This window comes from Salvelinus sp. IW2-2015, linkage group LG20 (genome assembly GCF_002910315.2).
Source record: "Salvelinus sp. IW2-2015 linkage group LG20, ASM291031v2, whole genome shotgun sequence".
NCBI classification, from domain to species: domain Eukaryota; kingdom Metazoa; phylum Chordata; class Actinopteri; order Salmoniformes; family Salmonidae; genus Salvelinus; species Salvelinus sp. IW2-2015.
The window spans coordinates 23683647-23703750 of record NC_036860.1 but is presented as its reverse complement, the minus strand read 5'-3'; the positions used below and the strand labels follow the sequence as shown (position 1 = coordinate 23703750).

At 41.2% G+C, this 20104-nt stretch overlaps 1 protein-coding gene across 4 annotated transcripts in view; it reads left to right on the top strand.

Annotated features, from left to right (window-relative positions):
- Window positions 1–14540, top strand: part of LOC111981075 (gamma-aminobutyric acid receptor subunit alpha-1) — a 36244-nt gene extending 21704 nt beyond the window's left edge. For all 4 annotated transcript variants that reach the window (XM_024012214.2, XM_024012212.2, XM_024012211.2 and 1 more), the window contains exons 9-10: window positions 9652–9854; window positions 10703–14540. In XM_024012214.2, coding sequence (XP_023867982.1) covers window positions 9652–9854; window positions 10703–11029 — 530 coding nt within the window. In that variant the 3' untranslated portion in view covers window positions 11030–14540. The remainder of the gene's footprint in view (window positions 1–9651; window positions 9855–10702) is intronic.
- Window positions 14541–20104: the final 5564 nt, after the last annotated feature.

Below are 20104 nucleotides of genomic sequence, written 5' to 3'. Positions count from 1 at the left end.
GTCAGCTGACACATGTGAAAGACTCAGTCTACTACATTTGAACCACAGCCATGTGTTACATTACGTCGACACCCCGAGCACCACATCCACTGAGGTCATCATGACAACTGAGCAGATCATCTCCAAGTAGAAGAACGTGTTCGATGGGCTTGGCTGCCTTCCTGGAGAGCTACACCTTGAGGTCGACAATGCAGCCCGGCCTGTGCAGCAGCTACCAAGACGGATACCTATTCCACTGAAGGAAAGGATCACAAAGGCCATACATTCAATGGACAATGCAGACATCATCACAAAATTCACAGAGCCAACACCGTGGATCAGCAACATGGTTGTCATTGAAAAACCTGATAAACTATGCATATGTATGAACCCCAGTGCACTCAACAAAGCCTTACTGGGATCTCACTTCCAGATGTCCACAATAGAAGAGATTCGACCAGAGATATGCAACGCAAAGGTATTCTCAGTATTCGATGCCAAGATGGATATTGGCAAATCAAAGTTGATGAAGTGAGCTGCGATCTAACAACTTTCTGGACACCTGTAGGCAGGTATAGATGGCTGAGAATGCCATTTGGAATCAAGTCAGCAGATGAAGATTACCAGCACAGGCAGTGTGAAGTACTAGAGAGACTAAAAGGAGTGAGCGTGATCACAGATGACATTCTACTCTATGGATGTGGTGACACACACGAAGACGCGATTGCAGATCATGACAGAAACCTTACAGTTCTCCTGTAGAGAGCAAGGGATGTCAACCTGAAGCTGAACAAAAATCAATTATTCTTAAAGCTACCTAGTGTGACATACATGGGTCAGCTTCTCACCACAGAGGGCCTTCGCCCTGACCCAGAGAAAATACCAGCCATTCAGAACATGGGTACAACGACCGACGTCAAGTCACTACAGCGGCGGTTGGGGTTTGTGATCTATCTCGCAAAAATCATGCCCCGCCTATCTGATGTGTGTGAGCTGCTCAGAAGACTCACTGACAAGGACATTGAATGGACATGCTACCACAGCATGACGCAGCAGTTGAAGACTATCAAACAGTTAGTCACACAACATCCAGTGCTCAAATACTACAACCTGAATGATGAAGTCATACTGCAGTCTGATGCCAGTGAGATAGGTTTGGGCGCAGCCCTTCTACAGAAAGGACAACCTGTTGAATTTGCCTCCAGAACATTGACTCAGACAGGACAAAGATATGCACAGATTGAGAAATAATGTCTCTCCATTGTTTTTGCATGTGACAAGTTTGACCAGTATCTGCATTGCAGAGAATTCATCACAATACACAGCATCCACAAACCGCTTGAGACGATCTTCAAGAAATTATTACTCACAGCACCCAAGCAACTGCTGAGAATGTTGCTAAGGCTACAAATATACCAACTCCACGTGCAATACAAACAAGGCAAAGAACATGTAGTTGACTTCCTTTCCAGAACAGCTCAATCAACCACAGAGCACAGACAAATGCAAACACCAGCCATGGTCTACGCTAGGGGTCTAGCCACAACTGACCTGGAACAGGTGGATCACACCAGTGATGTCAACATCTCAACTAAGACAGTGGAGTCAATCAAAGCACACTGTTCCCAGGACCCACCGTTTCAGGCTCTGTACACACAAATAAACAACGGCTGGCCTGGAGCCAAACAGGCTGTGAATCACACACTGAAAGATTTCTGGACGTACAAAGAGGAGCTCGCCACAGAAAATTGAGTGATATTCGTCCCTGACATGTTACGAGCTGACTTTCTACACAAAATACACTCTGGCCACTCAGGCATAGAGGCCAGTCTCAGAAAGGCACGTGATGCTGTTTTCTGACCAAGGATTACAGAGGGTGTAAATATCTTTATGGGTAAATGTGCAACTGCATCCAGAGGAGACAACAAAAGGAGACACTCATCCTCTACCAAATCCCTCCCCTCCCATGGTCCAAGGTCAGGATGGACTTACTCACAGTCAACAAAAGCAAGTACCTCATCATGGTCGATTGTTACTTGGACCACTGGGAGCTCGACGAGCTGACTGACACCACACCAGACACCATCATTGAATGCTGGAAAAAGCAGTTCAGCAGACATGGCATTGTCCACACTGTTGTTTCAGAATGAGAAGGGGGGGGGGGGGGGGCATTTGCTGATGAGTGGGACTTTAAACATGTGACGTCATTACCGTATCACAGCCAAAGCAATGGAAAAGCGGAATCAGCTGTGAGAATTGCCAAAACGCTCCTATAAAAGGCTGCGATGGCGGAATACTCCAATAGAGAGACTTAACAGTTCTCTGGTACAGCTACTCATGTCCAAATGCACCCGCACAATCCTACCCACCATGACAAACTTCTCAAACCCCAAGTGGTAAAAAATTTAATTCCAAGAAAACTACAAAAGGGCTGACAGCAAAACACCACTATGACACGCATGCCTGTGACATGCGCAACATCATCCAAGGACAAACAGTAAGGGTTCTTCTCCACCCCAGCAGCTCAGCCAGCACGTGGACGCTGGGCATATGCACTGATCAACTCAGTGACCGGTCGTATGAAGTAATAGTGAATGGTAAACAATATAGGAGAAACAGAAAATACATTTGTCCAGTGACTGAACAACTCAGGATCCCCGCGAACGACCATCAAACAAATATAGATGAGGATGATTGGGCACCATGGCACGAACCCGCCATTCAAGCTGGTGGTGAACAACAGGCTGCTGATATGGAAGCAGCCCCACCGCCTCAAAATATAACTCAGAGACACACCAGAACCAAGGCAAATATCAGGCCGCCTGTGAGATACTCCAAAGACCATGTTGTTTAATCTGAAAGGTTATATATTTTTTTGCATTTATATTTGTAAGAGGGAAACGGGTAGTCTGCTTCTTGACTTTAAAGTTGATGCTTATTGAAGGTACTTGAATAAGAACACAGTTGCATGTTTTGGTTAACAGTGTAGTGTTGTCACGGGCAAGAGTCTAACCCCAGTTCCCCTGTTCATGAGTCGAGGAGGAGTTATCTTCGTGTGTTGCGTAAAGGGAGATGTTACGAGATGTCGCCAAGCCAATAGATGGCGCTGCTGTTAAGTATATTTGAGTGTGATACAATATAGTACGAGTGAGCCAAGTTAAGCATGACTTACTATGCACTGAACGGAGCTGTATGCATGCTACACAGTGATGCTGAAGTAGACTTTCTAATCAACAGTACCTTGCTTTTGTATGGAATAAACACCATACAAAACACAGTATTTCTCAAGTAAAAAAAAAACGAGTCAGTGTACTGCATACAGTCTATCGAGTCGGGAAAGTCTGGTGGCGCGCTCAGGACTGATTTGCAAGCTGGTAAACTATCGTAAATAAAGTACAAGCTACATGCTGTTTATCAGTGCCAAAAATCACTTGCTAGCGAGCTAAGTTTAAACTTTTTCAATGAAGCTAGAGAGTAATGTTATTAGCTAGCAGGGACATTGAGCAGCCAGGCCACAATCAGGTCACTGGTGAGTGGCGACGTGTGTGCTTCGGTGCCATTTGGTTTTTTATAACTTTCTCACTATCTATTACCAGAGTGTGCATCTGTTTGGCAGTGTTTCATAGGGAATCGTTTTACAAAACAAGTCGTGGGGGGATACAAGATGCTCGCAAATGGGTTTTGGAATATAATATAATAATATATATAATATAATATAGTTTTTGGGCAGAAATTCCTTCTGGATCATGTGAATGTTCATGTGCTGTAATAACAAACGTGTATGTCATCTGTAAATCGGAATAAAATTGTTAAATTATGAGCCTAGTTGGTTTAGCCATGGAGAAAGCCAACAACCTTCCCGCTAGCCATGATTGGCTGAGATAATGAGTGGGCTGGACATGCCGAGAGATGAGTTCGGATTGATCTGCCATGTAGCATGGTTCTGTCTATAACATGAGCTGCTCAGTATGTGTAGCTTATCCTTTCTAACACAACTTTTTTGAAAGACATCACGTAGTAGAACTGCATAAGTGTTGCTCTCCACTTTCTGGAGGACCGAGATTTGAATTCAGTGGAATTAGAGTACGATAGCTAAGAAGATGGAGAAAATTCTGGCGTTTGATTGCAAATATGCAGACGGAGTCGACCAGAGAACACACAGAATGCTGTTATATAAAACACCTGTCTCCAGATTACATCTTCAAACTAAGGGCAACCATGGCATCCGTGACAGAGAGTGCGAAGCGTCCATCCATGTATATGGGTAAGATAGTCTAGCTAGCTATATTTTCAGATATTACACGTTTCTAATTTTGTCAGAAAGCCATTTTCATTTAAAGTTCAAGTGTACTTTTAGCTAGCTAGCTAACATTAGCTGGCTGGCTCGCTAGCTAACATTACGTGTATGATCTGTGAAGTAATATTATTAGTATCTCAGAGCCATTTGCATTTCTAGTTATAGACTAATGTTAGCTAGCTAACATTGAACCTGGTTGGTTAGCTACCTGCAGATCCATGCATGGTAATAACACTATGAGTTGGGATTATAGTTCATTGTTTAGCGAGCTAGCTACATGTCTAAACAAAAGACTGCACTATGCAAGTAACCATTTGAATAGAATGTTCATGATGTCTCTGCGACAACTGTCCATAGATGTAGCTGGTAAATTCGCTCTTGCTATCTACTCCGATTTCAGAGCACTCTCGTCTGAAGGTGCCAGAGTGCAGAATTACTGACAAAGTTACGGACGCTCAACACCCATTGAATATGGCCTGTGTCAGTAAACGTAGGCAAAAAAGCAGAACTAAATTGTTGCCAGTAGCACAGTTCCAGTCACCAACGTTCTGGATAACATAAAAACAGCCTAACCAGCTCTAAAACAAAACGGTCAGAGTGAGCTGTTCTCTCATTTGTGTCTGGAAGTAGCTAGCCAATGTTAGCCAGTTATCTTGGGTGCTGTTGTTAAGTCAGAACACTCGTGTCAACCCTACTCCTCAGCCAGAGCGTTCAGTTATGAACGGACAATTTGACAACGCTCTTGAGTTTACGAATGTCCAGAGCACACAGGCACACCCTCAAACACACCCATAGTATAAACCAGCCTTTAGTCTTGACATTTTTGGTTGTTTAGTACATGGCCTCACATGTGAATCTGTAAAGAAATGGGTGGGGCTAAAGTTTAAGAGGGAGTAAACGATGCTGAATGGGTGTGGACAAAAAATAGCTCTCCAGTAGGTGTACCTTATTCAAGGGCCATTTTCTCAAAAGTGAGATTACAAGTTTATCAACTTTCAAAGCAGAATTACTTTCGCATTGTTCCTCAACTGTAGTGTGTGATATACAATTGTCTAGCCATGAGTCTCTACTTTTATCCAATGTAAAAAACACGTTTTGCTACATAAGACCAAATCGAGCCGGTCGGTCACATTTACCCTTTTTTAGTCAATTTTGACACTAGAATTAATGTTTCTGACTCATATCAATGTGGCCGTTTAAAAGCATGGAAATTGGTTCAAATGGGTAGTTCAGCTTTAAAGAATAAAAAAAAGTTGTTTCTTCTAAATAAATGAAAAAGGAATAGAATTAATTAAATAAATGAAAAAGGAATAGAATTAATTAAATAAATGAAAAAGGAATAGAATTAATTAAATAAATGAAAAAGGAATAGAATATTCTGGACTCCCCAGTAATGTTCCCTGAACTTTTTTTGGGCACTGAGCAAATTTTTGGTTTTGTGAGCGGAAACTTGAACATTGTGACAATTTTGTGCATCTTCCGGTGCGCGTTTACAGGGAACACAGAGGCTGTACACTTACAGTTTTAGACAGTAGCCAATAGACTATTGTGGCTATTTGAGCATAATGTAGGCCTATGAACAAAACCAACTAAGTGTAAGAACCGACGCTGGAGATGAGAAGCAGGTACAGAGAGTTGAACATTTAATTTAGCACAGACATGGAACAGGACAGGAACAGTGTCAGAACCGGGTAATACAAAGTCATACGAACTTTAATGCTGAAGCGGGGGACAACCTCAGGAACAGATAGATATATGGGAGGAAATAAACACAGGTGAGTGAGTCCAGGTGAGTGTAATGAATCGCTGATGTGCGTGATGAGGGGAGCAGGTGCGTAATGATGGTGGGAGGAGTGTGTAATGCAGGGCAGCCTGGTGCCCTCGAGCGCCAGGGAAGGAGAGTGGGAGCAGGCGTGACACTAAACAAATCCCAGAACATTTTCACATGGAAATAGATTTTGATTTATATGATTTAGCCTACAGTAGCCTATACTGTATGTAGTGTTCAATGCAGGCTTACATTACATAAAAAAAAAAAAATTACATTATGAAGGGCTTGACAATAGTATTAGTATAGTATAGTAGTAATGATTTTTTTTCTTGGTCTGTAACAACATGGGCCAAATATTTGACTTTACATTGCATTGCATTGTGTTGTATGATGCAAGAAACCCATTTTACAAAATAAAAACAATTGTTATTACCATACACATAATTGGGCAATGTAGGATACCTCTCTGCCTATTGACTTGTTTGCATATATTCAAGGCTGTCTTAAAATACAACACTCCACCTTTAATTAAGACATAAGCTTTTTACCTGACTGGATTTTCCAAGAAATGTAGCCTACATGTTTTGTACTCTTGTAGAAAGCAGTAACTCCCCATTACTGATCTATACTTACAGTGCATTTAGAAACTATTCAGACCCCGTGACTTTTTCCACATTTTGTTACATTACAGCCTTATTCCGAAATGGATTATACATCTTTTTTCTCATCAATCTGCACACAATACCCCATAATGCCAAAGCAAATACAGGTTTTTAGACATGTTGCACATTTATTAAAAATAAAATTATTCAGACCCTTTGCTATGAGACTCAAAATTGAGCTTAGGTGCATCCTGTTTCCATTGATAGTCCTTGAGATGTTTCTACAACTTGATTGGTGTCCACCTGTGGTAAATTCAATTGATTGGACATGAGACATGATTTGGAAAGGCAAACACCTGTCTCTATAAGGTCCCACAGTTGACAGTGCAAAAACCAAGCTATTAGGTTGAAGGAATTATCCGTAGAGCTCTGAGACAGGATTGTGTCAAGGGAAACAGATCTGGGAAAGGGTACCAAATAATTTCTGCAGCATTGAAGGTCCCCAAGAACACAGTGGCCTCCATCATTCTTAAATGGAAGAAGTTTGGAACCACCATGACTCTTTCTAGAGCTGGCCGCCCAGCCAAACTGAGCAATCAAAGGAGAAGGGCCTTGGTCAGGGAGTTTCAGAGTTCCTCTGTGGAGATGTAAGAACCTTCCAGAAGGACAACCATCTCTGCAGCACTCCACCAGTAAGGCCTTTATAGTAGAGTGGCCTGACGGAAGCCACTCCTCAGTAAAAGGAACGTGACAGCCCGTTTGGAGTTTGCCAACATGCACCTAAAGAACTCTCAGACCATAAGAAAAATGATTCTTTGTTCTGATCAAACCAAGATTGGACTATTTAGCCTGAATGCCTAGCGTCACGTCTGGAGGAAACCTGGCACCATCGATACGGTGAAGCATGGTGGTGGCAACATCATGCTGTGGGGATGTTTTTCAGCAGCAGGGACTGGGAGACTAATCAGGATTGAGGGTAAGATGAACGGAGCAAAGTACAGAGAGATCCTTAGTGAAAACCTGCACCAGAGCTCTCAGGACCTCAGACCGGCGCGAAGGTTTCCCTTCCAACAGGACAATGACCCTAAGCACACAGCCAAGACAACGCAGGAGTGGCTTCGGGACAAATTTCTGAATGTCCTTGAGTGGCCCAGCCAGAGCCAGGAATTGAACCCGAACGAACATCTCTGGAGAGACCTGAAAATAGCTGTGCAGCCATGCTCCCCATCCAACTGGACAGAGCTTGAGAGGAAACTCCCCAAATACAGGTGTGCCAAGCTTGTAGCGTCATACCCAATAACACTTGAGGTTGTAATTGCTGCTATAGTACTTAGTGAAAGGTCTGAATACTTATGTAAATGTTTTTTCAGTTTTKCATTTTTAATGCATTTGCCAAAATTTCTAAAATCCAGTTTTTGCTTTGTCATGATGGGGTAGTGTGAGAAAAAAACACTATTTAATAAATTTTAGAACAAGGCTGTAACGTTAAAAAAAAATTGAAAACGTAAAGGGGTCTGAATACTTTCCGAATGCACTGTATCTATCTATAACTGGCCTAATAACTCGCTGACTAGCAGAGAATGTCAACAAATGTGCACACACGCGGCTCTGTGATCTGATCTGAACTGAACTGAAAAGCGCATTCACTCTTCGATGATTGAAAGACCGCTTGTGGGCTGCCCCCACCAAAATAATTCTACTCCGTTGCGCTCTGGCTCTGCCTGCAGCAAAATCACAGACCCAATCTTGCAAAGATATATTTGTTTTGGTTTGTTGCATTGAAAAGGGTCTGATATAATGTTGATTCGATCACAGAAAAAACGTTGATCTATATAGTGCAATCTAATGGGGCGAAGTTAGCAAAGTTCAATTTCTCATGTCTCTACGTGGCCTTAGAGGGAAAATTGCTCCACAGTAGCACTTTATGGTCGTGTAGAAACCACATCACACAACCAAAGTCCAGACCAAAAGCAGTAGTCACAAAGTTTCAGTCTATAAAGCATCAGGCTGATTCTCTGATGTGTGTCTCATCTCTCCACCTCTGTCTCAGTGAACTAAATCTTCCATGCAGAGCAGAGCAGGGAGAGACAGTAGTCTATCAACATATGATGACGAGGGGCGCATTGCCCATTCCCTAAACCTGTACACCCAGTACCATTGCATTGTAACACTATGGTGGTGGAGGAATAATATATTATGTTGGCTAATTCATAAGCAGCCTCTCATTCTGTCCCTTGAATTGTCTTCTTTGGCCCCAGCCGAGATCTCTGTGTAAGCCGCTCGGCTGTTTTTGTTTTGTGGTATAAACATCTGCAGCAGTCCGCGTGGATGAGCAATGCCCCGACAGACATCCCCTGACCTGCTTCTCTTCTCAGATCCCCCTACTCTCACCTCTGCTTTAACAAAACCCATCCACAGTACAGAACGACAACCTTGCATAATCCTGTAGGCTTAACACCCTCCGCCTTTCTGTTTTTAAAGTCATACAACCTTTTGTGTGCAGGTATTATGCAGGCTTAAAAAGAAGCGCATGTCTTTTGGTGCTTTTATCCAAAATAAATGTGCCTCCACCGGCGTTACGTGATAATTCCTATTGTTCTGGGGCTGCAGTCTCATTGTTCATGTAATGCATGAAGCTGGAATCAGGGAGGTATTGGAGAAGTTGGCAAGCTTTTCGCCAGCTAATCAAATGTAATGCTCAGGCTGCCAACATAATGGTAGCTTATGCTTCGTCCATTTAAGCAATTTTACCCAGTGGCCAATTTTGGTGGTACTGATTCAAGATGCGTAAAGTTACATATGTCAACAGCAGTGTGCTTTACTCTCACCAGAACATCCCCATTTTGGAAATGGCCACGCATTCTAGACTAGGTTGGACAGAGTGTGTAGTTGTAGGACGTAATATGGCTATTTAGCCTACAATGTAAAACCCAAACAAGCAGGAACATGGTCTATCTATTCTAGTCTAGAATGTAACTAATTGTCCCTCTCTGTCCCTACAGGAGTGACAACTGTGCTGACCATGACTACCCTCAGTATCAGCGCTAGGAACTCTCTCCCAAAAGTGGCCTACGCCACAGCCATGGACTGGTTCATTGCAGTCTGCTATGCTTTTGTCTTCTCTGCCCTCATTGAGTTTGCTACAGTGAACTATTTCACAAAGAGGGGCTATGCCTGGGACGGAAAAAGTGTGGTGCCAGAGAAGGTATTAGTAGTATTATCTCACATAAAATATATTGTATTTTTAAATAAATGATATGTTTTGTGATATATTAATACTAGAATCCTTAGCTGCTATCCATTGATTCTTGAAGAATAAAATGAATACATGCCTCATGAGCTTAGTTCAACTTCCGTAGCCCAACAGAACCTAAAATATCTGCTTGTTTGACTCCGATGTTTGTTAACAACGTAAATGTAAAGAAACACTGTGTAGCCTCAGACATGGTTAAAACTATACATTTGATATCGTGGATGGTCAGTCCTTGCATCAATAGCTCTGTCTATGAATTTGAGAGTGTATACATTTCACCAGCCCCATCCCGTAGCTTTTTAGTGAAAGAGGGGCAGGAAGAATGCTTTGTTATTGTTTCAATTAAGGATTCTAGCTTTAAGATAGCAAAGCTCAAACGTAATGATCAGGGGTATTCCACCCAAAACCAGAGCAGTTACTTCTACATTATTGGTGGAGCACAGCAGCGAGGGTTTAGTTTTATGTCACAAACTCATCTCAATGCAAATGAGATTCTTGGGACATGACAAAAACATGATTAGTTTAGAGTTCCTGCAGTCTTCTGGTGCTCACTGTCTCACTGGTGCAGTTAGAAGTACAGTACATTACTGTACTGCGTGGTCTCTACCCGCTCCTAAACAAAATTGAGACAAAATATTAGACAAACTCTTACACAGTGTCTTGCCATTATCACACACTGTTTTTCCATGTTTTTTGATCAGACGGATGTCCCCAGTTTGAATTGTTTGCTTGTCAATGTGCTTTGTTGGTTGGTTTCCCGCAAGATAATCCAAGGCACTGTTTGTTTACCCTCCTCGCAGCAAAAGAAGAAGAAGGAGTCCCTCCTGAAGAAGAACAACGCCACCGCCTACACCGCCGCCACCGCTACAGCCTTCGCTCCAAACATTGCCAGGGACCCTGGTTTGGCCACCATTGCCAAAAGCGCCCCCCCTCCCCCCACCGAGCCCAAGGAGGAGCCCAAGCCCAAGCCGCCAGAGGCCAAGAAGACCTTCAACAGCGTCAGCAAGATCGACAGGATCGCCAGAATAGCCTTCCCGTTACTCTTCGGAACCTTTAACCTGGTCTACTGGGCAACTTACTTGAATAAAAAGCCCAAGTTACAGGGGATGACCCCGGGATCCCACTAATCCAAATCCCACCCTTCTCTTTTTTCCCCAATGTTTATTTTCAGAAAACATGGTGTCCATGCGGGTTGAGTTCCCAGTCGCCACATTGCTTCAATGTCACATACTGTACCTTCCACGATTAAAAAAAAAGAGAAAAGGCTTTAGGATCAGAGCAATGTGATGACTATAATGGGAATTGTTTTGGGAGGGAGGGATTATGCTACTAAAGAAAATATGCTATAAATAATACTTGATATACGCAAGAGAATGCTATTCTACAAATTCGCATAGCCCAACAATTTTTAAGGATCTATTCTTTGTTTTAGTTTTCTGATATATGTTCAGTTGTTATTTTGCATTAGATCATTGCCACTGTAAAAGAAATTTGTGTTTTTTTGCATGGACTGGGAGTTTTCCTTTTCAAAGACCAATCAACATTTGACTGATGGCCTAGTTTGTTTGATATCAGTGACAAAAATGCTACCTGCAATCTCTGTCAAATATTCTTCCATTCTCTGTAGTTGATGTTTTGGGGTTTGTTCATTTCCTTTTGTTGAAAGAATCATGATAGGGGTTCAGCAATAGCAATAAAACACGTCTCAGTGGAAACAACGTCATTTGTTCATGGGTTTAAGAAGAGGATAGAAACGATTCAATCATTTATGTGCAACATTATGAATACAATTTATTTCGTTTTATTGTAAATAGTATCAAGTGTTAGAGATGTCAATATTACGTTTAAGCTTTGCAAAGTGTAACTAAAGGGTATTCATTTTCAACACGTGGCAGAGATTCTTTTTTTTTTTTTTTTAACTGTTTATGAAACATTGAAAAAAGTTTGTATGAAGAGAGTATTCACTGGCTCACTCCTATGTGACTGTTTCTTACCAAGTCAGTGTTCCACTGATGGCTGGTCAACATTGCCAGTGGTTATAATTGAAATATAAGTTAATATCTATTCAACTAAATCCATAGCTGGGGTGGGTTACTAATGAGTAAGAATGTAAAACTGTAAAATCTAAATGTCGGAATGCATTTTATATTTAGAATTAAAAAACACTATTATTATTTACTTTGGTTTCTGGTTTCTATGGCATAGAAGAGCCCCTAGAGGGTCATTTGTACAGGGCCCAGAGGACTGTCAGCAGCATTGTTCAGTTTCTAAGAGGGCTGCCAGCAGTAAGCATTGCAGCGGGCGGGCGGTGGCAAATGCATTGAGAGTGAAGAGCAGTGCCTTTAACATTTTCAGGGTTGAACTAAGGAAAGGCTACTCCCTTGATTGATGGCACTAAGTTTTACATCCTGCTCTATTCCGTGACCCTGTGAAGGCGCCGTGGTTCCCATCTTCTGTTGACGATGTTTTAGACAACACTCAGAAAGTACCAGCTACACTGCCTTCAGTCTCACATGCCGTTAGGGGAATGTTTTGTTTTTGACTGCATTTGTTGCTGCTTGATGTTGATGGGAGAGAACACAGAGGCATTACACGTGATGGGCTAGTGCTGTGTCCTACACACAGGAAATGTCTTGTAGTTCTATGATAGTATCGAATACCTATATTTTTGTAGCATGATATCAATCCCTCCTCAGAGAGACCCAACAGGTACTAAACCGAACATGTAAAAAATATTGTTGGTTTCTTTTTATTGATTTTATTTTTTCACATTCAAACATACACAAAGAGATGTTTTCTCAGATGTCGAAAGTTAAAGTTAATTGTCCTAAAATTATGTTAATGTAGCAATATCGATTAGCAAGGGCTTTTTAAAAAATCTGCATTCTCCGGGGTGATATCCATAGCTTTATGTTGACCTCGGTAATCATAGTTCCATGTGTAGCGTCGGTTTCCAAAAACTCTTTGGAATAACGATCACGGTCTTTATTCTTTTCAAGCCGTCAGCACCCAATTTGCTTTCACAAAACCATGATCCAAATTGAGAGTGGGGGCATTGTATGGCATGGGTTGGGGTGTTTTTACAAAAAATGGGTATTGTAGTGCTGGACATTGTGCAGTGGTGACGATATCTCTGGACTGTGTAGACTGACTAGTGTGTATTGTAGATCAGTGCACAGGGGTGAGAAGGTTAGAGCATCCCAGAGGGAGAAGGAGTGAGTCGGTTGCATTATGACCGATTGAGAGGATCCGTTGCTGGAGATGGAAGGCTTTCAGTATGCAAGTGCACACAAGTCCTGTGTGAAATGTATAAATATAAATATTTAGATATTTCATTTTAAACCTATTGTATGGATGTTTACTCTCATGACAAAAAAAAGGATAAATAATATACATAATGCATATATGACTATTTAATAGAAAAATACTACCCGAGATAATAAATATTGTTTGTACCAACCTATTGTTAGGCATTTTGCACATTAGAAGCTTCCTTTACATTCATGTAGTCAGCTTTGTGCTATCCAAGGACAGCTTTGAAACACGTTATTTAGCCTCTTTCCCTGACCCCTGTGTTTTCAAATGAACAAGGTCTTGTAAAAAGCTTAACTCTTTAATCAACCATGCACCCTTAGGCTTTTAACCATATTTCTGCTGGGTAATCGTGAATTACTCTTCTTTATTTTTGATGTACAGGTCGATCTATTGATGGGGAGATGGCTTTGAATGTCGATTGCACTTTTTTTTTTATGGCAATAAAGCGAGTCAATGGAAGAAGAAAAAAAAAGTACTGTATATTAAGTTCACATGAATAATTCTATTTGAGGATTTGCTAATAATCAGTGATGAGAAATTGCCAAGTGGATAAATCAATGTTTTTCCTTTTTCCTTTAGCTTTAAAGATAGCAAAATCGCTGAAGAGCTTCTATATATTGTTTGCTAATTAAAACCTCAGCTAAAATACATTTCCTGCCATTCAGAACGGAAAGTGGGCCACCACCAGTTGTTGTTATTTTGTCATACTCATTTAGGAAGGCATTGTATCTGTTCCAGAGCACTGGCTGTGGAATCTGTGGCACATTTGCAAACATGAGCTTCCATCCATCCCCTTCTCCTTTCACATACAGCAGCTGTAACATGTATATAAATGCATCGCAAACCGATCCCCTATGTTGGAGACCAAGTAATCCCCCATTTAGAACTGTTGTTCTGGACAGTACTTGCTTTTCAAAGTTGGGTCTTTGATCAATGTTAGGTACTTGTGGGAGTTTTTTGTTTTCTTGTGTTTTTATTTATCAGGCATAAAAAAACGATTCATTTAGAAATAAAACCTCATTTTTTTAAAGCACAAATGTTGAAGATATATAATGGGTGAGGGGTAAACACATCCACACTCACTGATATGTGTTTGTGGTATATAATGTATGATAAATGCCAAACGATGATGGAGATGGGGTAGTATTCTGTTGGATTGGGTGGAAAGGTATACCTTCTGTAAATGTTTGGTTTTGTTATGATATGGCCCTCTGTAGAATCTGATTCTCTGCATAAGTCTTTAAATAAAAGAGAGGAAAAAAAGTAATGTTGACATTTTTATCAATGTGTAATAAATTGAATTATAAAAATGCCAACACATCATTCCTTGTCACTTTTCCTTTTAAATGCTTTTGGCTCCTTTTTACAACCAAAGATAATGCTTGGTAAGTGACAGTTCATACATGTAAGTGTCTCTTGAGGGAATGTGAAAGTAGAATGCAAGACCTTTGCAGCTTACTACAGGCATAGAAAATACATTTGGCAGGGACTCCAAGGGACGTGAAGTGGAATTTTGCACATGCAACGGTAGAAATATGCACAATCATGTCTCCAGTGGCAGTGTTGTTAGGGTGAAAGGGATATGTTGACATAAATAACAATACATAACAAATGTATCTCCTCTGGTTAAATTGATGTAAAGTGCTGTAGAGCTCTTCTATGACTCCTGGATTAGAGTAAGGTCCTAGCCCTACTTTTACAAAAACGATGATCTGTCTAACTCTCTAAGGGGCACTGAAGTTAGGAAACACAGTAACTAATGCCTATTGACTCTCCACCTTTTACAGATCTCGCTGTTTCTGTCTTACAGATACAGGCAGGCCGCAGGACTCTATACATGTATATGTACACTCACATAAATAATTAGTTCTGCTTCTTTCACTAACTATGAATGAGAGGGAGAAAGAGAGAGTGGGGAGGAAAAAATACCAGTTTATTATATACAGTCTAAGATAGGAGTTCATTTCAATTCAGTAAGAAATTGTCTGTTGTTGAAGGTGGGGGCTACTGCAATCTGCTCTCTGTCTCTCATTTCATTACCCGGGAATCTGTTTGATGCTGAGTGAAAGTTAATTGGCTGGGACCTCACATCCATACAGAGAGAGGGCGCTTTCCTCTATGTACATCTCTCAAGCATGGAAGGATTGGCCATCAGGCAATTCTGGCAAATGCCAGATGGGCCGGACCATATTTTTGTTGGGTGGGCTGGTCAAAAAAATGTAGAAAAAAAAAACAATTGACACACTATTGACAAAAACTTTTTTTCTCTGTTGTCAGAATTCTATACACTGAGTGTACAAAACATTAAGAATACCTTCCTAATATTGAGTTGCACCCTTCCTTTTGCCCTCAGAACAGCCTCAATTTGTCAGGGGGCATGGACTCCACAAGGTGTCAAAAGCATTCCACAGGGTTTCTGGCCCATGTTGACCCACAGTTGTGTCAAGTTGGCTGGATGTCCTTTGGGTGGTGGACCATTCTTGATACACATAGGAAACTGTTGAGCGTGAAAAATCCTGCAGCATTGCAGTTCTTGACACAAACCGGTGCTCCTGGAACCTACTACCATACCCTGTTCAAAAGCACTCAAATATTTTGTCTTGCCCATTTACCCTCTGAACGGAACACATACACAATGCTTGTCTCAGACTTAAAAGATGCTTATTTAACCTGTCTCCTCCCCTTCATCTACACTGGTTGGAGAGTATTTAACTAACACTAAGGCCTAATTAGGGAAGGGGGGATTAAGGGGAACACATACAGTGCATTCGGAAAGCATCGAGACCCTTTCTCTTTTTCCTAATTTTACAGCCTTATTCTAAAATGGATTAAATAAAACAATTTCCTCACCAATCTACACCTAATACCCCATACAGACAAAGCAAAACCCGTTTACATATTTTTTTTCCTAATTTACAAAAAACTGAAATACCTTATTTACATAATTATTCAGACCATTTGCTATGGGACTTGAAAATGAGCTCAGGTGCATGCTGTTTCCATTGATCATTCTTGAGATGTTTCTACAACTTGATTGGTAAATTCAATTGATTGGACATGATTTGGAAAGGCACACACCTGTCTATTTAAGATCCCACAGTTGACAGTGCATGTTGGAGCAAAAACCAAGCCATGAGGTCGAAGGAATTGTCCTTAGATCTCCGAGACAGGATTGTGTTGAGGCACAGATCTGGGGAAGAGTGCCAAAAAATGTCTGCAGCATTGGAGGTCCCCAAGAACACTGTGGCCTCCATCAGTCTTAAATAGAAGAAGTTTGGAACCACCAAGACTCTTCCTAGAGCTAGCAACCTGGCCAAAATGAGCAATCAGGGGAGAAGGGCCTTGGGAAGGGAGGTGACCAAGAATCCGATGGTGACACTGAAAGAGCTCCAGAGTTCCTCTGTGGAGATGGGAGAACATTCCAGAAGGACAACCATATCAAATCAAATCAAAATCAAATCAAATTTTATTGGTCACATACACATGGTTAGCAGATGTTATTGCGAGTGTAGCGAAAATCTTGTGCTTCTAGTTCCGACAGTGCAGCAATATTTAACAAGTAATCTAACAATTCCACAACAACTACCTAATACACACAAATCTAAGTAAAGGGATGGAATAAGAATATATACATATAAATATGGATGAGCAATGACCGAGCGGCATAGGCAAGATGCAATAGATGGTATAAAATACAGTATAACCATATGGGATTAGTAATGCAAGATATTATTATTATTATTACATTATTAAAGTGGCATTACTAAAGTGACTAGTGATCCATTTATTAAAGTGGCCAATGATTTCAAGTCTGTAAGTAGGCAGCAGCCTCTCTGTGTTAGTGATTGCTGTTTAGCAGTCTGATGGCCTTGAGATAGAAGCTATTTTTTAGTCTCTCGGTCCCAGCTTTGATGCACCTGTACTGACCTCGCCTTCTGGATGGTTGTTGTCCTTGATGATCTTTTTGGCCTTCCTGTGACATCGGGTGCTGTAGGTGTCCTGGTCGGCAGGTAGTTTGCCCCCGGTGATGCGTTGTGTAGACTGCACCACCCTCTGGAGAGCCCTGCGGTTGTGGCCCTGCGGTTGCCATCCCAGGCGGTGATACAGCCCGACAGAATGCTCTCAATTGTGCATCTGTAAAAGTTTGAGGTTGAAGAGGCGCATCTCTGCAGCACTCCACCAATCAGGCCTTTATGGTAAAGTGGCCAGACGGAAGACACTCCTCAGTAAAAGGCACATGACAGCTTGGAGTTTGCCAAAAGGCACCTAAAGACTCTCAGACCATGAGAAACAAGATTCTCTGGTCTGATGAAACCAAGATATCCCACTATCCCTATGGTGAAGCATGGTGGTGGCAGCATCATGCTGTGGGGATGTTTTTCCACAGCGGGGACTAGGAGACCAGTCAGAGAGATCCTTGATGATAACCTTCTCCAGAACGCTCAAGAACTCAGACTGGGGCGAAGGATCACCTTCCAACAGGACAATGACCCTAAGCACACAGCCAAGACAACGCAGGAGTGGCTTCGGAACAAGTCTCTGAATGTCCTTGAGTGGCCCAGCCAGAGCCCGAACTTGATCCCGATCCAACATCTCTGGAGAGACCTGAAAATAGCTGTGCAGCGACACTCCCCATCCAACCTGACAGAGCTTGAGAGGATTTTCAGAGATGAATGGGAGAAACTCCCAAAATACAGGTGTGCCAAGCTTATAGCGTCATACCCAAGAACACTCAAGGCTGTAATCGCTGCCAAAGGTGCTTTAAAACCTTTCTGGACTACCCATCCCGGATCCGGGATCATTGTCATCAGAAACGCTGACTAGCATAGCCTGGCCTAGCGCCACAGGGATATAATATAATTTCATTGAAATCACAAGTCCAATACAGCAAATGAAAGATAAACATCTTGTGAATCCAGCCAACATGTCCGATTTTTTAAATGTTTTACAGCGAAAACACAACATATATTTATGCTCACCACAACATCCAAAAACACACCGCCATTTTTTCACAGAAAAGATAGCTTTCACAAAACCCACAAAATAGAGATAAAATTAATCACTAACCTTTGAACAACTTCATCAGATGACAGTCATATGACATCATGTTATACAATACATTTATGTTTTGTTCGATTATGTGCATATTTATAGCCACATTGGCGCGTTGTTCAGAAATGGCTCGAAAATAGCGAAGTAATTACAGATAGCCACGTGAAATACTCATCATAAACTTTGATGAAAGATACATGACTCTTGACACTACAGGGGGTGCTGTTTCAACTTGGACATTTATCGTTCCCAAATTAACTGCCTCGTACTCATTCTTGCTCGTACAATATGCATATTATTATTACTATTGGATAGAAAACAATCTCTAGTTTCTAAAACCGTTTGAATTATGTCTTGTGGGTGAACCAGAACTCTTTCTGCAGCGAAATTCATGACAGGAACTGCGAAGGTCTGAAAACGAGGCTCTGTTCTCAGATCAGTTTAAAGCTCTGTATGTATCCTATGGGTCGACATGAACTGCACCGCGCCTTCCCCTGGATGTCAGTAACCAATGAGAAGTGGAATGGAGTTTCTACGTAGTTCTCAGAGCTTATAAAAGGCCAAGGAACGAAGGGAGCTCTCTTTTCGACATCTCGTCATTACGCAAAGCAAGACCTCAGGATGGCATTTTGAAACGCTCAGTTATCAGCCTTAGATATATCCGTCTGTAATTTAATTCAATATAGTTGTTAGAAACATCATAACGAAGTTATTTTAAACCGAGTTATATCAGTTTATGCGAGTATATTGCTATTTTCGGAATTTCCTTAGTATTGCGTTTTGAGGATTTGGGCATGTTGTGGCCACATAGCTATTGTTAGCTGCTAATTCCGAGTTGAAGACGACGTTTTACAGCCAAGCAACGATTCTTTTGGACAAAGGACACCTTGCCCAAGATTCTGATGGAAGCTCGTCCAAAAGTAAGAGCTATTTATGATGTTATTCCGTATTTATGTGGAAAAATGTAAACGATTTGTCCGCCATTATTGCGGCACTAGTCTGGCTGTAACGCACACTGTATGTCTAGTAACGTTAATTTTTAAAATCTAACTCAGCGGTTGCATTAATAACTAATGCATCTTTTATTTGCTGTCCAACCTGTATTTTTTAGTCAAGTTTACGATTATTTATTGATTAGATTAGGTGCCTTTCCAAGATGGTGCCGGCCAAAATGCATGACCTGTTTGCCACTGATCACATTGTATAACCACGATTTGTGCTGCTAAATATGCACATTTTTCAACAAAACCTATATGCATTGTGTAATATGATGTTACAGGACTGTCATCTGATGAAGTATATCAAGGTTAGTCCAAAATTATATATCTTTTGCTGTATTGTTACGATCGCTAACCTGTGCTGCTGGTAAATTGCTTGTGTTTCTGGCTATTGTGCTAAGCTAATATAATGCTATATGTGTTTTCGCTGTAAAACACTTAAAAATCTGACATATTGGCTTGATTCACAAGATGTTGGGCTTTCATTTGCTGTACGCTGTGTATTTTTCAGAAATGTTTTAAGATGAGTAATTAGGTATTTGACGTTGGTCTCTTGTAATTATTCTGGCAGCTTCGGACTATTTCAGATTGCAGCTGCAATGTAGAACTGTGATTTATACCTGAAATATGCACATTTTTCAAAAAAAACCATATGCTATACAATAAATATGTTATCAGACTGTCATCTTATGAAGTTGTTTCTTGGTTAGTGGCTATTTATATCTTTATTGGTCGAATTAGTGATGGCTACTGATGGAGTAAAAAACTGGTGGAGTAAAAAAAGTGGTGTCTTTTGCTAACGTGGTTAGCTAATAGATTTACATAATGTGTCTTCCC